General features: G+C 42.7%; 1 protein-coding gene across 2 annotated transcripts in view; it reads right to left on the bottom strand.

The window, feature by feature from the left end:
- The window catches only part of MYO5C (myosin VC), a 118226-nt gene that overhangs the window by 33559 nt on the left and 66812 nt on the right, over nucleotides 1–17855 (bottom strand). For both annotated transcript variants that reach the window (XR_003436336.1, XM_027123046.1), the window contains exons 25-33: nucleotides 15020–15200; nucleotides 13008–13101; nucleotides 12684–12747; nucleotides 12521–12601; nucleotides 11137–11317; nucleotides 9409–9502; nucleotides 8671–8734; nucleotides 6216–6384; nucleotides 2913–3000 (exon numbers count right to left, since the gene is read on the bottom strand). Coding sequence is in view for 1 of the 2 variants with exons in the window: in XM_027123046.1 (XP_026978847.1) it covers nucleotides 2913–3000; nucleotides 6216–6384; nucleotides 8671–8734; nucleotides 9409–9502; nucleotides 11137–11317; nucleotides 12521–12601; nucleotides 12684–12747; nucleotides 13008–13101; nucleotides 15020–15200 (1016 nt within the window). In the remaining variant the exon portion in view is untranslated. The remainder of the gene's footprint in view (nucleotides 1–2912; nucleotides 3001–6215; nucleotides 6385–8670; nucleotides 8735–9408; nucleotides 9503–11136; nucleotides 11318–12520; nucleotides 12602–12683; nucleotides 12748–13007; nucleotides 13102–15019; nucleotides 15201–17855) is intronic.

Genomic DNA, 17855 nt, shown 5'->3' on the forward strand with positions numbered 1-17855 from the left:
TACAAACAGATGGAGAGATATACCATGTTCTTGGATTGGAAGAATCAACACTGTGAAAATGACTCTACTACCCAAAGCAATCTACAGATTCAATGCAATCCCTATCAAACTACCAATGGCATTTTTCACAGAACTAGAACAACAAATCTCACAATTTGTATGGAGACACAAAAGACCCTGAATAGCCAAAGAAATCTTGAGAAAGAAAAACGGAGCTGGAGGAATCAGCCTCCCGGACTTCAGATTATACTACTTAAAGCTACAGTAATCAAGACAGTATGGTACTGGCACAAAAACAGGAATATAGGTAAATGGAACAGGATAGAAAGCCCAGAGATAAGCCCATGCACATATTGTCGCCTTATTTTTGATAAAGGAGGCAAGAATACATGATGGAGAAAAGACAGCCTCTTCAATAAGTGGTGCTGGCAAAACTGGACAGCTACATGTAAAAGAATGAAATTAGGACACTCCCTAACACCACACACAAAAATAAACTCAAAATGGATTAAAGACCTAAATGTAAGGCCAGACACTATAAAACTCTTAGAGGAAAACATAGGCAGAACACTCTATGACATAAATCCTTTTCCACCCATCTCCTAAAGATATGGAAATAAAAACAAACAAATGGGACCTAATGAAACTTAAAAGCTTTTGCACAGCAAAGGAAACCATAAACAAGACCAAAAGACAACCCTCAGAATGGGAGAAAATATTTGCAAATGAAGCAACTGACAAAGGATTAATCTCCAAAATTTACAAGCAGCTCACACAGCTCAATAACAAAAAAACAAACAACCCAATCCAAAAATGGGCAGAAGACCTAAACAGACATTTCTCCAAAGAAGATATACAGATTGCCAACAAACACATGAAAGAATGCTCAACATCATTAATCATTGGAGAAATGCAAATCAAAACTACAATGAGAGATCATCTCACACCGGTCAGAATGGCCATCATCAGAAAGTCTAGAAACAATAAATGCAGGAGAGGGTGTGGAGAAAAGGGAACACTCTTGCACTGTTGGTGGGAATGTAAATTGATACAGCCACTATGGAGATCAGTATGGAGGTTCCTTAAAAAACTAAAAATAGAACTACCATGTGACCCAGCAATCCCACTACTGGGCATGTACCCTGAGAAAACCATAATTCAAAAAGAGTAATGTACCAAAATGTTCATTGCAGCTCTATTTACAATAGCCAGGACGTGGAGGCAACCTAGGTGTCCATCATCGGATGAATGGATAGAGAAGATGTGGCCCACGTATACAATGGAATATTACTCAGCCATGAAAAGAAATGAAATTGAGATATTCGTAGTGAAGTGGATGGACCTAGAGTCTGTCATACAGAGTGACGTAAGTCAGAAAGGAAAAACAAATACCATATGCTAACACATATATATGGAATCTAAGAGAAAAAAAAAAGGTCATTAAGAACCTAGGGGTAAGATGGGAATAAAGATGCAGACCTACTAGAGAATGGACTTGAGGATACGGGGAGGGGGAAGGGTAAGCTGTGACAAAGTAAGAGAGTGGCATGGACATATATACACTACCAAATGTAAAACAGATAGCTAGTGGGAAGCAGCCGCATAGCACGGGGAGATCAGCTCGGTGGTGTGGGGGTGGGATAGGGAGGGTGGGAGGAAGGGAGATGCAAGAGGGAAGAGATATGGGAACATATGTATATGTATAACTGATTCACTTTGTTATAAAGCAGAAACTAACACACCATTGTAAAGCAATTATACTCCAATGAAGATGTTAAAAAAAAAAAAAGAGTCATGTACCACAATGTTCATTGCAGCTCTATTTACAATAGCCAGGACATGGAAGCAACCTAAGTGCCCATCAGCAGATGAATGGACAAAGAAGATGTGGCACATATATATAATGGAATATTACTCAGCCATAAAAAGAAACAAAATTGAGTTATTTGTAGTGAGGTGGATGGACGTAGATTCTGTCATACAGAGTGAAGTAAGTCAGAAAGAGAAAAACAAATACCGTGTGCTAACACATATATATGGAATCTAATAAAGAAAAAACAAATGGTTCTGAAGAACCTAGGGGCAGGACAGGAATAAAGATGCAGATGGAGAGAATGGACTTGAGGACATGCAGAGGGGGAAGGGTAAGCTGGGACAAAGTGAGAGAGTAGCATGGACATATATACACTACCAAATGTAAAATAGATAGCTAGTGGGCAGCAGCCACATAGCACAGGGAGATCAGCTCAGTGCTTTGTGACCACCTAGAAGGGTGAGATAGGGAGGGTGGGAGGGAGACGCAAGAGGGAGGAGATATGGGGATATATGTATATGTATAGCTAATTCACTTTGTTATACAGCAGAAACTAACACACCATTGTAAGGCAACTGTACTCCAATAAAGATGTAAAAAAAAATGAAGCGGGTGAAGGAAAGAAAGGCTGAGGGTCCTTTTCCCAGGAGCTCACGAGGACACTCAGTGTGCAGTTCAGTCCATGTTTAGGACTGCTGTCCAGCTTCTTAGTTGTCTACTTCTTTTTTCTAATAGAAACTGGGATATTGATTCCATGTCACTGAGAGAGGAAATAAATTTTAAAGCCATTAATTTGAAACTTTTTCACAGTTTCATTTTTACAAGGAGAGAGCTAACAGAGAAAGAGGTTAAAAGCAGTCATTCCAGGGTGTCCCTTACAATTGCATGAGCATATCTGGTATCATCTGAGAGGTGGTGAGCTATCTTCCTGCCTTGAAGGATCCTTCCATTAGCCCATCACTGAGCCCCAAATCCACCAGTTGAGACCCATTCCTTTGGTTTTCAAATTCTTTGGACCACATCAGGAAATAACATGTCAACACATGTGGACCTTAGCTGAAAGTTCAAAAAATAGGAAACTGAATGTTATTTTTCCTACCTTTTTCAATTGTCTTGGTTAGAGTCTTCACTTGATCTTGTAACTTTTTAATCACTCTGTCCTTCATGTCTAACACTTCTTCAAGATCCTACAGAAATCAAAAGAAACAAGGACATGAGCTCAGAAGCATCTTTACCTATTTTTTTAAATTTATTTTTAAATTTATTTTTTTATTTTTGGCTGTGCTGGGTCTTCATTTCTGTGCGAGGGCATTCTCTAGTTGCGGCAAGCCGGGGCCACTCTTCATCGCGGTGCGCGGGCCTCTCACTATCGCAGCCTCTCTTGTTGCGGAGCACAGGCTCCAGACGCGCAAGCTCAGTAGCTGTGGCTCACGGGCCTAGCTCCTCCGCGGCATGTGGGATCTTCCCAGACCAGGGCTCGAACCTGTGTCCCCTGCATTGGCAGGCAGATTCTCAACCACTGCACCACCAACGAAGCCCCTTAACCTATTTTTTGATAATAGCTTTACTGAGCTATAATTCACATACCAAACAGTTCACCCATTTGAAGTGTACACTCAATGGTTTTTAGTATACTCAGTTGTGCAACCATCACTATCATCTAATTCCAGAATATTTTCATCACATCAGAAAGAAACATGTAACTTTTAGCTGGCACCCCTTTGTCCTCCTATTCCTTTCTAGCCCTTGGCAACCACTAACCTACCTTCTGTGTCTACATATTTGCCTGTTCTGGACATTTAATATACATGGAATCATACAATGTGTGGCCTTTCATGTTTGGCTTCTTTCAGTTGGCATAATGTTTTCAAGGTTCATCCATGCTATAGCAGGTATCAGTACTTCACTCCTTTTCGTGGCTGAATAATATCCTATTGTACGGATAGACCACAGTTAACTTGATCTAATTTTCCCTTAATAAAGTAATGCCCATTGTAGAGAATTTAAAAATATGCATGTGTGCAAATGGGCTCTCTGGATGTCAGAAGCTGCAGGCGGAGAAACTTCAGAGATTTGGGTCCTGGTTTTGCGTCTCCTTCCTGATAAGGGGGTGGCCCAGCCTATGCTGAATTTGGCTCAAGAACCAGGAGAGTCTTGGATGCCTATAAATATTTCCTATAAAGGGCAGAGAGTGTTTAGGTTCTTCCTGAATCCCAAGGGCTTTGACACAGAAAGGATTCAGGCTTCTCTGCTCCAGCAATGCCTACCACGCAGTCAGTCACTGCTTGGGTTCTCGGGTGACTCTCAGAGCCAAGGGAAGTTGTGCTGTGTCTACTCAGTGGCCACCTGTCCCCACTACAGTTCTGTGTCTCTGTTAAACACATGAGGAACTTTATCTGGCCTTACAAGTGGGGAGGTGGGTACAGTTTCTTCCTTTCTATTTCAGCTTATTTTATAATATATCTAATAATAAAAAAGTTACCCATCAATCCTGGAGAACTTGGAGGAAATCACTGTTCACATTTTGATTTATTTCATTCTTTTTTTCCCCCTAATATGGCACATATACATTGTAAAAAATTGGGTCATACTGCATGTAAAGTTTTACATCCTATGTTTCTCTCTCATTATATTGCAGGTATTTCCCTCCGTCACTGATAATATACCAAACTGTCATTTTAATGGCTAAGTCATATGATACATAATCACTTAATCTACCCACTACTGTTGGACATCCTTTTATTTACTTATTTTTTCTGTGACTAATAACACTATTAGTCTCATTTGTGGGCAAAATCGCCACCTAAGATATAGAAATTATATTCTTTCGTTGCATATTCATCTATTCACTTGTAACACTGAGGCTACTGACTGGTTCAGGAATAGTGTGTTAGAACGAACACGTAGATATGACTGGTCCCCAGCTCCATGCACTGGGGAAGAAACAGGTCCAGTCCTTCCCTGCCTGGGAGGAGAGCCATACACACGAGGTGGGGGGCACTGAGTGGGACCTCACTCCTCCCGCAGCATCAGAAACAAACTCACACAAATCCCACACAACTCAGGGATTGACAACACCCACATGCTCACAGCTGAGTGAAGGCTCACACAGGACAAGATGTGCAACACACATGATCACCCACCTACCCTCTCCCTCACCACTGGCTCCTGCTGAGACCCCAGGGACACACACGCAGACACAGCGGCAGAAGGTGGGACAGCCTCTCACATTTAGCAGGCAGTTGCTTATCCAGTGTGATTTGAGAAACTTATTCTCTGAGAAAGGTGTACCCCTCCTCAAAAAAGATGGTCATCATCCAGGTGCCCTGACTGGAATGTGTTACTTCCTATTAAATGTTAAATTCTCTGGATTCCTCTTCAAAGTTAAATCCTGACATGGCAAAATGTGATTTTACCCTATCATGTTTTTTTCTTGTGAGATAGGAAATGGGGGACCCTGACGACAGGGAGCAGGGCCTGTGGACATGTGCAGGCTGACCAATGCCTGGGTGAGCCCTCCCCTGGTCATGGTCTTGGAGGCTGCCAGGCCAGGAAGGGGCCTCTGAGCATCCACCTCCCAGGAAAGCACCCAGTCTGCTACTTTGGTGCTTCTCATTCTTGTGGGTTTCACACACCAATAAAATTTCAAAAGAACTGCTGGAAGCTGACAGAGTTGCCAAATATCATTTTGACAAGGGCACTGACAATCTGATGAAGATTTTCACAAGTTAAAAAGTTAGTCATCGGCTTCCCTGGTGGCGCAGTGGTTGAGAGTCCGCCTGCCGATGCAGGGGACACGGGTTCGTGTCCCGGTCCCGGAAGATCCCACATGCCACGGTGCGGCTGGGCCCGTGAGCCATGGCCGCTGAGCCTGCGCATCCAGAGCCTGTGCTCCGCAACGGGAGAGGCCACAACAGTGAGAGGTCCGTGAACCGCAAAAAAAAAAAAAAAAAAGGGGTTTACTAATAATCATCAAAAAAAAAAAAGTCATCTACTATCATGATCATTGCATAGAAGAACATTTTGACTCTGAAAACTGCAGGAAGGGCACACCCCCCCAGAAGCAAGCAGAGGCCTTTGTTGGGGTAAGCTCTGCTCAGAGAAGGTCACACATCAGCCTATCACCCTCAAGGTGCTCTGGGCCAGGGCGTCGTCATCTCAGATGGGTGCCGTCCATGGGACAGTGCTCAGGTCCTCACCACCCGTCCTCTCTCAGCCCTCGTCAATCCCCAGGCTCCCCTGAGGCAGCTGTAACCTCAGAGACCACCTGTCCTTTGAGATAAGGAAACAGACTGCTCTGGTGGGAGGCAGATGCTGCTCATCGGATGCTTTAGGTGGCCTGACCCCCTTCAGTGATGCCTGCATATGCAGGCATCACTCAACAAGTGACAAAACTCCTCACCCTGTGCTCCACAGTGAGGCGAGATGCTTCCTGCCGGAAACTACTCTTGACTTCACTTTCAGTTTCAAATTGTTTCCTCAAGTGCTCGCTGGCCTCCTGCATTTCTTGAATCTTATCCATCAGCTTCTCTTTCTCTTTGGTATACATTTCATTTGGGGCTCCTATGGTTCTGAGAAAAGGATTAGGAAATTTTGGTATCAGTCTGACCGTCATGGAAGTGTCTCTCATTGTCACAGCAAGCAGTGATATTTCCAAAGATGGCAAAATACTTTGGCCACTTCATGTGTAAAGCAAGTGGTACCTGAATAGGGGAGTGCTCAAAGTGGGAGGAAGAGACCAGGGTTCGTGGGGTATAAAAGTCCACGTCTGCTCCAGTCTCCTTAACCTGATGAGAAGTTCTTGTCCCCACCTGCCTACACCCTTTGACTGCTCCCACAGGACATCCATACCCACTTACACCCTTATGACCAAAAGCTCGATAATTGTCTCCTTTGTGAAAAGACTGGGAACAGGTACTCCAAACCCCAGCGATCAGAGAGAGAAGAAAAACCCATCCAAAGAGTTCCAAAATGGTGCTCACCACTTTCCTACTGTTTTGGGTCCTCATTTGGCCCCAATCCTACCAAAGAAGTCACATGATGAAAAATGCTCTCTGGGTGGGACATAGTGTGTCCATTTACTGTTCTTAAAATCAAGTATCTCAAGGATTTTTAAATTGGAATGGAACACTGATGACAAATTTGACATCTATTCCTCCGATGATTTAAATAATAATATGGGAGTCAATTTTAATCTGATGAGGATGACTTAGAAATGACTGTGAATAAAATTCACAGTGAAGAAGTCAGGGTAACTGACTTCTCTGAAGATTATAAAGTTTTACAAAATATTTTTACCATACAAAACTGCAATCTAATCTAAGCTATAAAAAATATTATTTGATATAAGCAATGTTTTGTGGTACGGAAAAACATTAGGATATAAAATGGTACCTTACTAATGAGTGTGAAACTCTAAAACTGTAATTCTAACTTGAGTTATGTATAAATAAGTAAATCTATATTTTATTACAAAACCATTGAATTAAAATAGCTTCAAAAACATTTTTAGAAAAGGGAACCCTCTTGCACTGTTGGTGTGAATGTAAATTGATACAACCACTGTGGAGAACAGTAATGGAGGTTCCTTAAAAAACTAAAAATAGAATTACCATATGACCCAGCAATCCCACTACTGGGCATATACCCTGAGAAAACCACAATTCAAAAAGAGTCATGTACCACAATGTTCATTGCAGCACTATTTACAATAGCCAGGACATGGAAGCAACCTAAGTGTCCATCAACAGATGAATGGATAAAGAAGATGTGGCACATATATACAATGGAATATCACTCAGCCATACAAAGAAATGAAACTGAGTTATTTGTAGTGAGGTGGATGGAACTAGAGTCTGTCATACAGAGTGAAGTCAGTCAGAAAGAGAAAAACAAATACCGTATGCTAACGCATATATATGGAATCTAAAAAAAAAATGGTTCTGATGAACCTAGGGGCAGGACAGGAATAAAGACATAGATGTAGAGAATGGACTTGAGGACATGAGGAGGGGGAAGTGAGGAGGGGGACAAAGTGAGAGAGTAGCATTGACATATATACACTACCAAATGCAAAACAGATAGCTAGTGGGAAGCAGCCACATAGCACAGGGAGATCAGCTGGGTGCTTTGTGACCACCTAGAGGGGTGGGATAGGGAGGGTGGGAGGGAGAAGCAAGAGGGAGGAGATATGAGGATATATGTACACATGCAGCTGATTCACTTTGTTATACAGCAGCAACTAACACACCATTGTAAAGCAATTATACTCCAATAAAGATGTTAAAAAAAAATCCCAAAACAAAAAATCCCATCATTTTTAAAAAAGTATCTCAACAAGCTGGTGGCAAAACATTTTCCTCACAAGGCTCTACCAGGCCCTCTGTTGGTCAGGATGTAATCTGGGGTGTTTATCGATGAAGATTCTCTATCAACATGGATTTTAAGCCTTACCCTAAGTGGTCTGCTGAGAGAGAAACTGTTCTCTTTCACACGATCTTATGTTATCAATTTTTTCTGAAGAGATAATCCATGTGTATGGCATAATGTTCTAGGGGTATAAAAGTCTACACAGTGAAAAGTAAGTCTCCTCCCTCCCCTATGCACCAGCCACCCAGTTACCCTCCCTGCAGGCACCCAACGTTTTGTTTCATTTCTCATACACTCTCCCAGAGAAGGGTGTGTGTGTGTGTACACAAGTATTTCTTTTCTTCACACTTGAATGCTAACAAATTATATATCTTAATTAACACCTTGCTTTTTTGGTTTAATAAGCTTTCTTTGGTATCACCCACAATTTCAGAAAAGAAAAGCATTACATGAACGTGAACCTGAGGTACATGCACAATGATACTTACTTTCTTTGCGTTCCTTCCTCTTCCTGATTGTGATTCAACTGATCAGACAACTCTTCTAGTTTTCCTATAATGAGAAGAACTATCAGTCCTTTGGTGGCCATGTCACTGCATTCTGATTTGGGTTTGGTCGTATTTTTATATTTTCAGTTATCGGGGTTCTAAACTGTACCCAGCTACAGATTAGGTTTTATGTGGTCTGAACAGTGTTTAAAAACTTTTCAAGCCATTATTTAAAAATTGTGATATTTCACATAAAAACCTGGATTTCTGGTTTTTCTTTAAAAATAGGAATATCAAGCAATACTGGGGCCCGAATTCTTACTTGCCAACAATCAACGGACCCTGGAAGCAGCTGCCGCCTTTAAATACCTATGAACCTTAATGTACTGTCCACCCAGCCCACTTCTCACTTTTTTTTTTTTTTTTCCAGTACGTGGGCCTCTCACTGTTGTGGCCTCTCCCGTTGCAGAGCACAGGCTCCGGACATGCAGGCTCAGCGGCCATGGCTCACGGGCCCACCGCTCCGCGGCATGTGGGATCTTCCCGGACCGGGGCACGAACCCGTGTCCCCTGCATCGGCAGGCGGACTCTCAACCACTGCGCCACCAGGGAAGCCCCCACTTCTCACATTTATGTCACCTGCCTGACTCCATGGAGAATCAGTTTGATGATGATTTTTTTGGTCATTTCCTGGATACGGGAAACCATTAAAAGCAGCTTCATGAGGGTTCCAGTTACCTTTCATGTTTTCAGCTTGTTCATTCAGGCGGATTTCAAGATCTTGCTTCTGTTTCTCCAGTTCTGCAATTTGCTGTTTAAAGTCTGGGATCATCTTTAGAGAAGAATTAGAAATATTAGAATACTTTCACGTATAAGCTTTAAAATCTCAGAGCTGTTCAGAAGCAAACTAAACTGTCTAGGTCATTAACCCCATGGAACATACGTCTAGTATACTTGTGTAAGAGGGCTAGCCAAAGCATAGACTGGATTGATGGAATTTTTTTTTTTTTTTTTAACCTCAAGACCTATATAGTCACAAGAAACACCAGCAAGCTCAGGGTGAGCGGTTCTCACATAGCTACAACCCTCCACATCTCCAAGGTCTCCTGGAGAGAAGGAAGTATACATCTGGGAAGGCATACGGGAATTCTCTGCTGAGTTGAGGGAGGGATGATGTGACGAAATGGTAGCCGGTCTCTTTGGTCCAGGCCCAGAGACATTATCTCCTCATCTAGAAACAGGAGAATCATCTCAAAGGGGTTCTACCGTGCCCTCTGAATTCCAGGCTGTGCACGGCTCTGTTAGCAGAGGTCTGAAATGATACAATATGTTTCATAATCCTCTGTCTTTGTCTAGCTAATATTTGTTTAAATGTCCATCATTTCCAGCCCTAGTCATGTACGGAGAGTTTTTCTATCGTGCAAGTTTACGAAAACACCCGTGCCTCTGAAGTCCAAATGAAAAATACTTGTTTGACTGTGCAATTGGATTTCACTGCAAATTCCTCATTAAAGCATCACTCAAGGAATAAACAAAGATGTGCAGGTCCTTAACTACCGTTCCATACGTCCGCTGTGCCCAGGGTCACACATGCTCACGTGTTGACACAGCACTGAGATTTCCTAATGCTTCCAGGCTATACGGGGAGGAAGAGGGACCAGTAAAGAAGTAGAGAAGCAGCAGCCAGCGAGGCGGGATGAGAAGCCTGGGAGACCACAGTGTCCTGGAAGCCAGCAGAACAGAAAGGAGGGAGAGGGAGTCATTAACATCACCAAGTGCTACTGAGAGACTTAGACGAGGGTGGAAAGGAAGCCTCTGTGCTCAGCCCTGTGCAGGCAGATTCAGCTAGTGGGAGAGGCAGCCCACAGAATGGGGTGGCCACAGAGTAAACAGGAGGTGAGTGGAGAAATCACGGCCAGGTGGCATGGAGAAGTGTGGCCAAGTCCCCCAGAGAAATGGGGTGGTGGCTGCAAGGGGTGTGGGGTTAAGAAAGGATTGTTTTTGTTGAGAAGGTTCCTAAGGTATTTCTTCATGCCAGTAGACATGAGTGAGAAGAAAGGATGAGACAAATGGCAGTGGAGAAGAACAGGCATCACGGAAGAAGGAAGCTGTTGAAACAGTGAGATGAAGGGCATGAGCAGGGCGACTGACCTTCTGAATGCACACCCCTCTCAAGAGGTACCTTTTTACCTTAATGCTTTTTGTTACTTGCCAAGGGGTTAGGGCTAGATTTAAAATGGATAGATTTAAGAGCACACACGTCACAGAATCTGGACCTATCCTATGGTAAACCCTCTTAAAATGCTTCCCAGCCTGGGGTAATTTTATAGTTTTATCTTCTGAACCAGCTATTTCACTCCTGGGAAATGTAATCTGTTTTACAGCTGAGACACTGAATTTTACTCCACTAATGCATAACATCTCCAGAATAATGGCCACGACTGGGGCCCGCAGCTGAGACCATACCATGTTTTCTGATGTTAGCCTGGTGACTTCATGACGGATACTTTCATTGATGTCATTCTCTTCTCTAAATAATTTCTGCAGGTGGTTGATTTCCTGACTTAGATGCACCACTTTGAAGTTCAGAGCTTCAATCTCCTTTTCGTAGCAATCCTTCTGGGACTGGAGATGGCTCTCCAAAATGCTGTTAGAGGAGGTGTCAAGAAGTTAACTGCAGTCTTTATTCTGCTGATGACTCTGAGTGTGTACTTCTGCAGCAGTTATGAAAACCCACAATTAAGAGCCAGGCGCTAAGCACATAAAGTTTACTTGTGTACACAAGGTTACAAGCTATGGAATTAGGAACATAAAATTATAAACTCCTTCTAGCTGGTTAGGAAGTGTTATGTGGTGTTAACATGCAGTTAATGATAAGAAATTTTATTTTGGACATTATTAAAATTACATTTTTACTCTAATAATTAAAAAAATACGTTCTGTGTGATGCAACAATGATAATGATACATGTTATTATACATTTTTCAAAACCCATAGAATGTACAACACCAAGAGTAAACCCTAGGGTAAACGATTGACTCTGGGTGATAATGATGTGTCAGCGTAGGTTCATCAGTTTTAAAAGATGTACGCTCTAGTGAGAGGTGTTGATAATGGCTGTGCATGTGTAGGGGTAGGAGGTATATGAGAAACCTCTGTACTTTCTGTTCGGTTTGCTGTGAACCTAAAACTGCTCTAAAAATGCTTTACTAATTTTTAAAAAAGCAAACGCCTTAAATTTAAACATATCTGTAGGGATTTCGCTGGTGGCGCAGTGGTTAAGAATCCGCCTGCCAATGCAGGGGACATGGGTTCGAGCCCTGGTCCGGGAAGATCTCACATGCCGCAGAGCAACTAAGCCCGTACACCGCAACTACTGAGGCCACGTGCCGCAACTACTGAAGCCCATGTGCCTAGAACCCGTGCTCCGTAACAAGAGAAGCCACTGCAATGAGAAGCCCGCGCACCGCAATGAAGAGTAGCCCCCGCTCGCCACAACTAGAGAAAGCCTGTGCACAGCAACGAAGACCCAACACAGCCAAAAATAAAATAAATAAATAAATAAACATATTTATATATCTATAGCAACACTGGCTAACTTATTTGATATAGTCAGTTTTCATTGTACAGGTTATGGGTTTTATTACTTGGCCAGTTATCCCACAAAGAGATTGTTCTTCATTATTAAACTAATTTACTCAATCTTCAAAGAAATATTTCCAGGGATTATTAGACCATTCTACTATAAGGAATTTACTTTGTCTATCAAATCTATGAAAGATAAACTTTTGAGTTTCCAATAGTACATTACCTCTGAAAAATCACAAAGAACCTGAGGGAAATTTCTCACCGTGTTGCTTTCTTTAGTCCTTCATAAGCAAACCAAAGTTCTCCATCCTCATTTAAATGTTCCAAATCTTCCGGAGAGAGCCTGCAACAATGAGGAGGGTAAGAAAATCATCTCTTTCATGTGTTACCTTTTTTTAAATGCTTGGTAATGCAAAAATGATTACCTGCTTCTTACATCTTCAGTGTCGTAGCTCTCAAGAAGTTGTTTGGTGATTTCCGACACCTTTTCTGAGAGAAAAAGGCACAACTGGTATAAATTACATTTTTGCCTAATTTCTCTTTTCCCATTTCCTTTTTAAGGACCCAGTTCTCTAGCCCTTCAGACTCTCCAGCTAACCATCTCATCAGCTGACTAACTTACCAGCTATCCAACCAACCAACTAACTAACCAGCCTCAGACCAATCAAAGGACACACTGCCTTAACAGCGACACCTATGATAAATTCAGCCTGCACCCCAATGGACTCAGTGACTCATATTTTCGTTACCTCTCATTTCCCGTTTCTGGGACTGCACATGTTTTTCCACTTCTATCTTCTGTGTCTGAAGTAGCTCTATCTCCTTTTCAAACTCAGAGATTGTCTGAATCCCAGCAATGATGGAACCAGGTGAAGAAAAAACAGCTATCGTGATTTACATCAGACAAAGGGAACACTATTACTGTATTATTTATCTGTGCAAGTTGTCCTAAGTGCAGTTTCTCAGTTAAAATCTTGTTAAACCATCGCTGCCCATAAGGCTTGGCCTTAAAACCTTGTTTAACTATCTAAAATACTGTGCTTCCCAGATGTACTTGGTTGTAGCAATAGAATTAGTTTCCCTACTATAAAAAGGGAAAAAATAAGTACTTACTGCAAGCTTGGGGAGGGGAGGGAGAGGGGAAGGAGCTGCGAGAAATCAAGCACAGGGGATAAGTGCTCTCTCACTGTACGATGAAATCTTGGTTGCAAGGAAGTGGGCCAAGTCAAGGGTCTGGGCTCCAGCTACGTTTAGACGTGGCCCAGCGGCAGGGGCAGGGCATGCCCTGGAGGTCTGGGAGTTGGCAGTGAGGGCATGACCCGGGTCCAAGAGGGGCAGCTCTGGTTGTGGGGAAGAGGCTGTATTCTGCCTCTATTCACATGTGAGCTCAGGTTTGTCTTCTGCAGCTATGGGAGCTGTTCAGAGGTGAGTAACCCTTCCTGAATATTTTCTCAGTCAGCCTAAGTGTTTAAAGGTTAAAGCTCTTGTTTCCACAGGGGGTGAAAAGGGAGATCAAGTTGGCATTTACTGATCATTTTACATACACGACCTCATCCTTGTAACAGGTCTATAAGGTGAGTAGAATGACCTTTTATAGATCAGAAAACTGAAGCTGCATAAGCGTTACACGGCACGTTCAGGGTCACATGGACAGCTGACAGGGGACCCAGGACTATCCACCCTCAAGCCCGACTCCTGGTAACATTTCAGTAAATGTTCCAAGTCATATCTGTATTTACTTACAGGCTTATTATAACATTATCATGATGACAATGGGTTTATTTTCTTTGAAAATCAGACTAATCTCCTTAATATACCACATTGGAGAGTGTGGATCATAGTTTTAGCTACCAAAGAGGAAACGAGTGACAAACACTGGTGCCGTACTCCAAGGGCAGCCACATGATTTCCCAAGATATAGACTGCAGCCAGATGACGTGACTCCCAGATTGACATCAGTCTTATGTGGCTGCTAAGAATGCAGGACTCATAGGCATATGTGGTCCTTCCAGATTCCACAGTCCAATCTACTACTTTCAAATAATAGGAGACTAGGGCCCAGAGAATATTGGCAGTTCTGCTAAGAAATTCAGAGGCAACCCAGGTACGATTCCATGACACATCTTCTAAACTATGCACGGGTACTCCTTGATGAGTACAGAGGATATCTGTGTAATCATAACAATTTTCTACTAACATGTGTCTCACATATCTAGTGGAAGCTTAAAAGCTTTCCAACCTTACACTAAAATGGTCTGCCTTGAAGAAGGGAGGGACAAACAGGTTTGTATTTTCCAAAGGGGAAGGAATTTAGTTAAAACCTTGATCGTCCAGGCATGGACCACTGCTTGTAGAGATTATCTGATAACACTTTAAAATGAAAGATTCTGATATGGTCATTTAATTTTAATACCGGTATTACCAGATATACAACATGATGGATTTATATAACAGGGGTTCACATCAATTTATAATTTAATATGGAAGTATTCTCTGGGTCAACATACTTGAACAACTTTATGTAAATGTAATTTTCACAAAGTTAGAAAGCTGACTTTTAAAACATAAAAAAACAGTATTGCTAAGTCAAAGGCAGCGGGGGGGGGGTTTACACTTAGAAGAATTGGAGGAACCAGGGTCCTTTGGCTTTCTGCCCTCACATGGGTACTGTCAGCTGACCCTGTAGGGATGTGAAGTTCCTCCCACTCCTGCAGGTCAGACGAGTCAGCCAAAGAGCTTGTGGGGGGTGAGCAGCTCCTACCTTTGCCTGCTTGCTCAGCCGGGCCACCTCCCCTTTCAGGCCATCAGAGGTGACCCGCTCTCCCTCCAGCTGATGCTGCAGTTGCATCTTCTCATCTCTGAGAGCTTTCATTTCTTCTTTCAAAAACCGGATCTGCTTCTCATAGTCTTGCGTTTTCAGTTCAAAACTTTTTTCAAGAAGTCTAAGCAGCAAAAGAAAATTTTGAACCGTCTCTAAAGGCTTTACCCTGAAGTAGAACTACAGACCATTTGGAAGATAAGAGGCTCTTCCTTCTGAAAGGAAGAGCCAAGTTAAGACCTATTGTGAGGACAATGGTCTTCTGTTTAGCAGACTGCTTTCTGTCCCCTTAGGTTAAGGCAGCTTCTTCTTACACCTTCTGATCAGAGAACTGTGGCTCCACAGGGGTCACTCCGAGGACGCGCAGGAGAGGGAGGCTAAACGTAAAGACTCCATGCTTGTTGGGGGTCGTGTATCCCCCAAGCCGCCCCGGTTCCACGTGGTCCCCTAAAGGGGCCACTTCACTCAGAAAAGACCGTGGCACATTCTGCTAAGTCCTGTCCCCTGCCTCGAACCAAGGATCCTTGGAGCAGTTTGGCTTAGTCCTGAACAAGTTAATACTTAGTCCTAAACCAGTTAAATGGTTATTAAATTAATAGCCATTTAATATGTGAAAGGGCTCAGCTCTTCAATCATTTTAGAATAAACTGCAGCAAACCCAGGTGCCCAAAAGGCCACAGAAAGCCAATTCCTTGTACGATGACTGCTCAATTGAGCCCAAGAAAAATAACCGAGGAGAGATACAGAGCCTAGACCAGCCCTACATAGCTCACAGGGGCCCAGTCGGAATTGAAGCCATCCTAGGCGCTCTGTGAGTTTAAGAAATCATCTTCCCACTTGCTGGGCTGTCAACTCAGTCCATTTTATGACTTGCTTTTATAGCACAAAGAGGAAAATCCTGAGGAAGAGAGTCATATTCCCAATAGGTTTTTGTTTCATTTCTTCTTACAAGTATTAACAAACTTTTAAACTTTGTTTTCAGACTTTAAAAAAAAAAACTACAGTGCTCCTAAGAGGCCAGGAAAATACATTTGAAGAAGCAAATTGCAACCAGAAATCTTATGTAAAGAGAATCTCAGACGTGTAGCCTAAACTGACCAGAAGTATGCCCACTGACTGTGGCACCTCTGAGCCTCTCAAGGGTTGTGACAGGACCAAGTCTTCCCCAGTCAGCTGACCAGGGACCAAAAGGAGCTGCAGGTGAGGGCTGATGAGGACTGCAAAGGGGTCAAAATGACTTGGCCTCAGGCTGGCTCTCCAAGCCCCTGCTTGAAATGATCACTCCTAAGTGGCCCCAGAACATCAGCAGATGCCAATAGCTGAGCTCCTCTATCCTAGAGTTTAGAGTTCACTGAAAAACAGACTTTTCAAGGTAAAGAGTTAACTATCCCTATTTAAAAACTGATGTAAGTATGGCCCAGCAATTGCAGTCCTACGTATATATGCGAAGAAAATGAAAACACTAATTCACAAGGATACATGCACCCCAATGTTCACAGCAGCACTATTTACAATAGCCAAGATATGGAAGCGTCCTAAGTGTCCATCAACAGATGAATGGATAAAGAAGATGTGGCACATATATACAATGGAATATTACTCAGCCATAAAAAAAGAAAATTTTCCATTTGCAACAACATGGATGAAACTGGGGGGTATAATACCTTAGTGAAATAAGTCAGACAGAGAAAGACAAATACTGTGTGTTATCACTTATATGTGGAATCTAAAAAATAAAACGAATGAATGTAGCAAAACAGAAACAGACTCACAGAGAACAAACTAGTGGCTACCAGTGGGGAGAGGGAAGGTGGAGGGGCAAGAAAGGGGTAGGGGATTAAGAGGTACAAACTACTATGTATAAAATAAATACGCTAAAAGGATATATTATATAACACAGGGAATATTAGCTAATATCTTATAATAACTATAAATGGAGTACAATGTATAAAAAGTTTGAATCACTATGTTGTACACATGAAACTAATACTATAAATCAACGATACATCAAAAAAAAACAACAACAAACAAAACTGATGTAGGATCATGAAACACTCTATGTATCTGTTAACTCTTGGAGCTTTTCAGTGACACTCCCTCCCCTAACTGCTTAGCATCCTGCCCTCTTCATCCAGACCCAGGTTCTTCTGCTAACTAACTTCACAGGGAAGCTGTATATCCTGCCACCCAGGCAGCCCTGTGCCTTCTAGCCTTGGACAGAGATATGCAAGAATGTTCCATCTCTCCCCAACACCCTGCCATGAATCCCCACCTGGAGATCTAAAAGCCTGTGAGTTGACTTCTTAAGAGAGGGGGGCACAGACTGAAGCCTCTAGACCTTAGCAAAGGATTTGATACTGAGACAGGAAAGGCAGGGCTGGTACAGTACAAGCTCATGGGGACCTGTCCTAATTTGTGTCAGGTGGGTTACACACATTACTACCTGAGACAAGAGTCAAGTTTACAGATACAATGTGGGGGGTGAGGGGAAGGAAGGGAGGTTTATTTAAGAGGCACTAATTTTCATCCTTGGACTTGATGGAAGATGAAGAGGTGGCAGTCTCTGAACTTCTCACTGTCTTGGCAATAAAGGTCCACTGTGCCCACAACTCCAGAACCTGTGCAGTGTCTGAGAGGTGCACACTGGGCACTTAGCTCTCTCAAAGCTCAATCTCTCACTTCCTAAAAATATTCACACCCTGCTCTCCTGTATCTGTGATCTGCTACCTGCAAGCTGAGACGCAAAACAGAAAAGAGCAGAGAGAGAAAAAAGCAGTGG

This window comes from Aethalodelphis obliquidens, unplaced genomic scaffold (genome assembly GCF_003676395.1).
Source record: "Aethalodelphis obliquidens isolate GAN/ISIS:26980383/991018 unplaced genomic scaffold, ASM367639v1 scaffold26, whole genome shotgun sequence".
In the NCBI taxonomy this organism is placed as follows: Eukaryota; Metazoa; Chordata; class Mammalia; order Artiodactyla; family Delphinidae; genus Aethalodelphis; species Aethalodelphis obliquidens.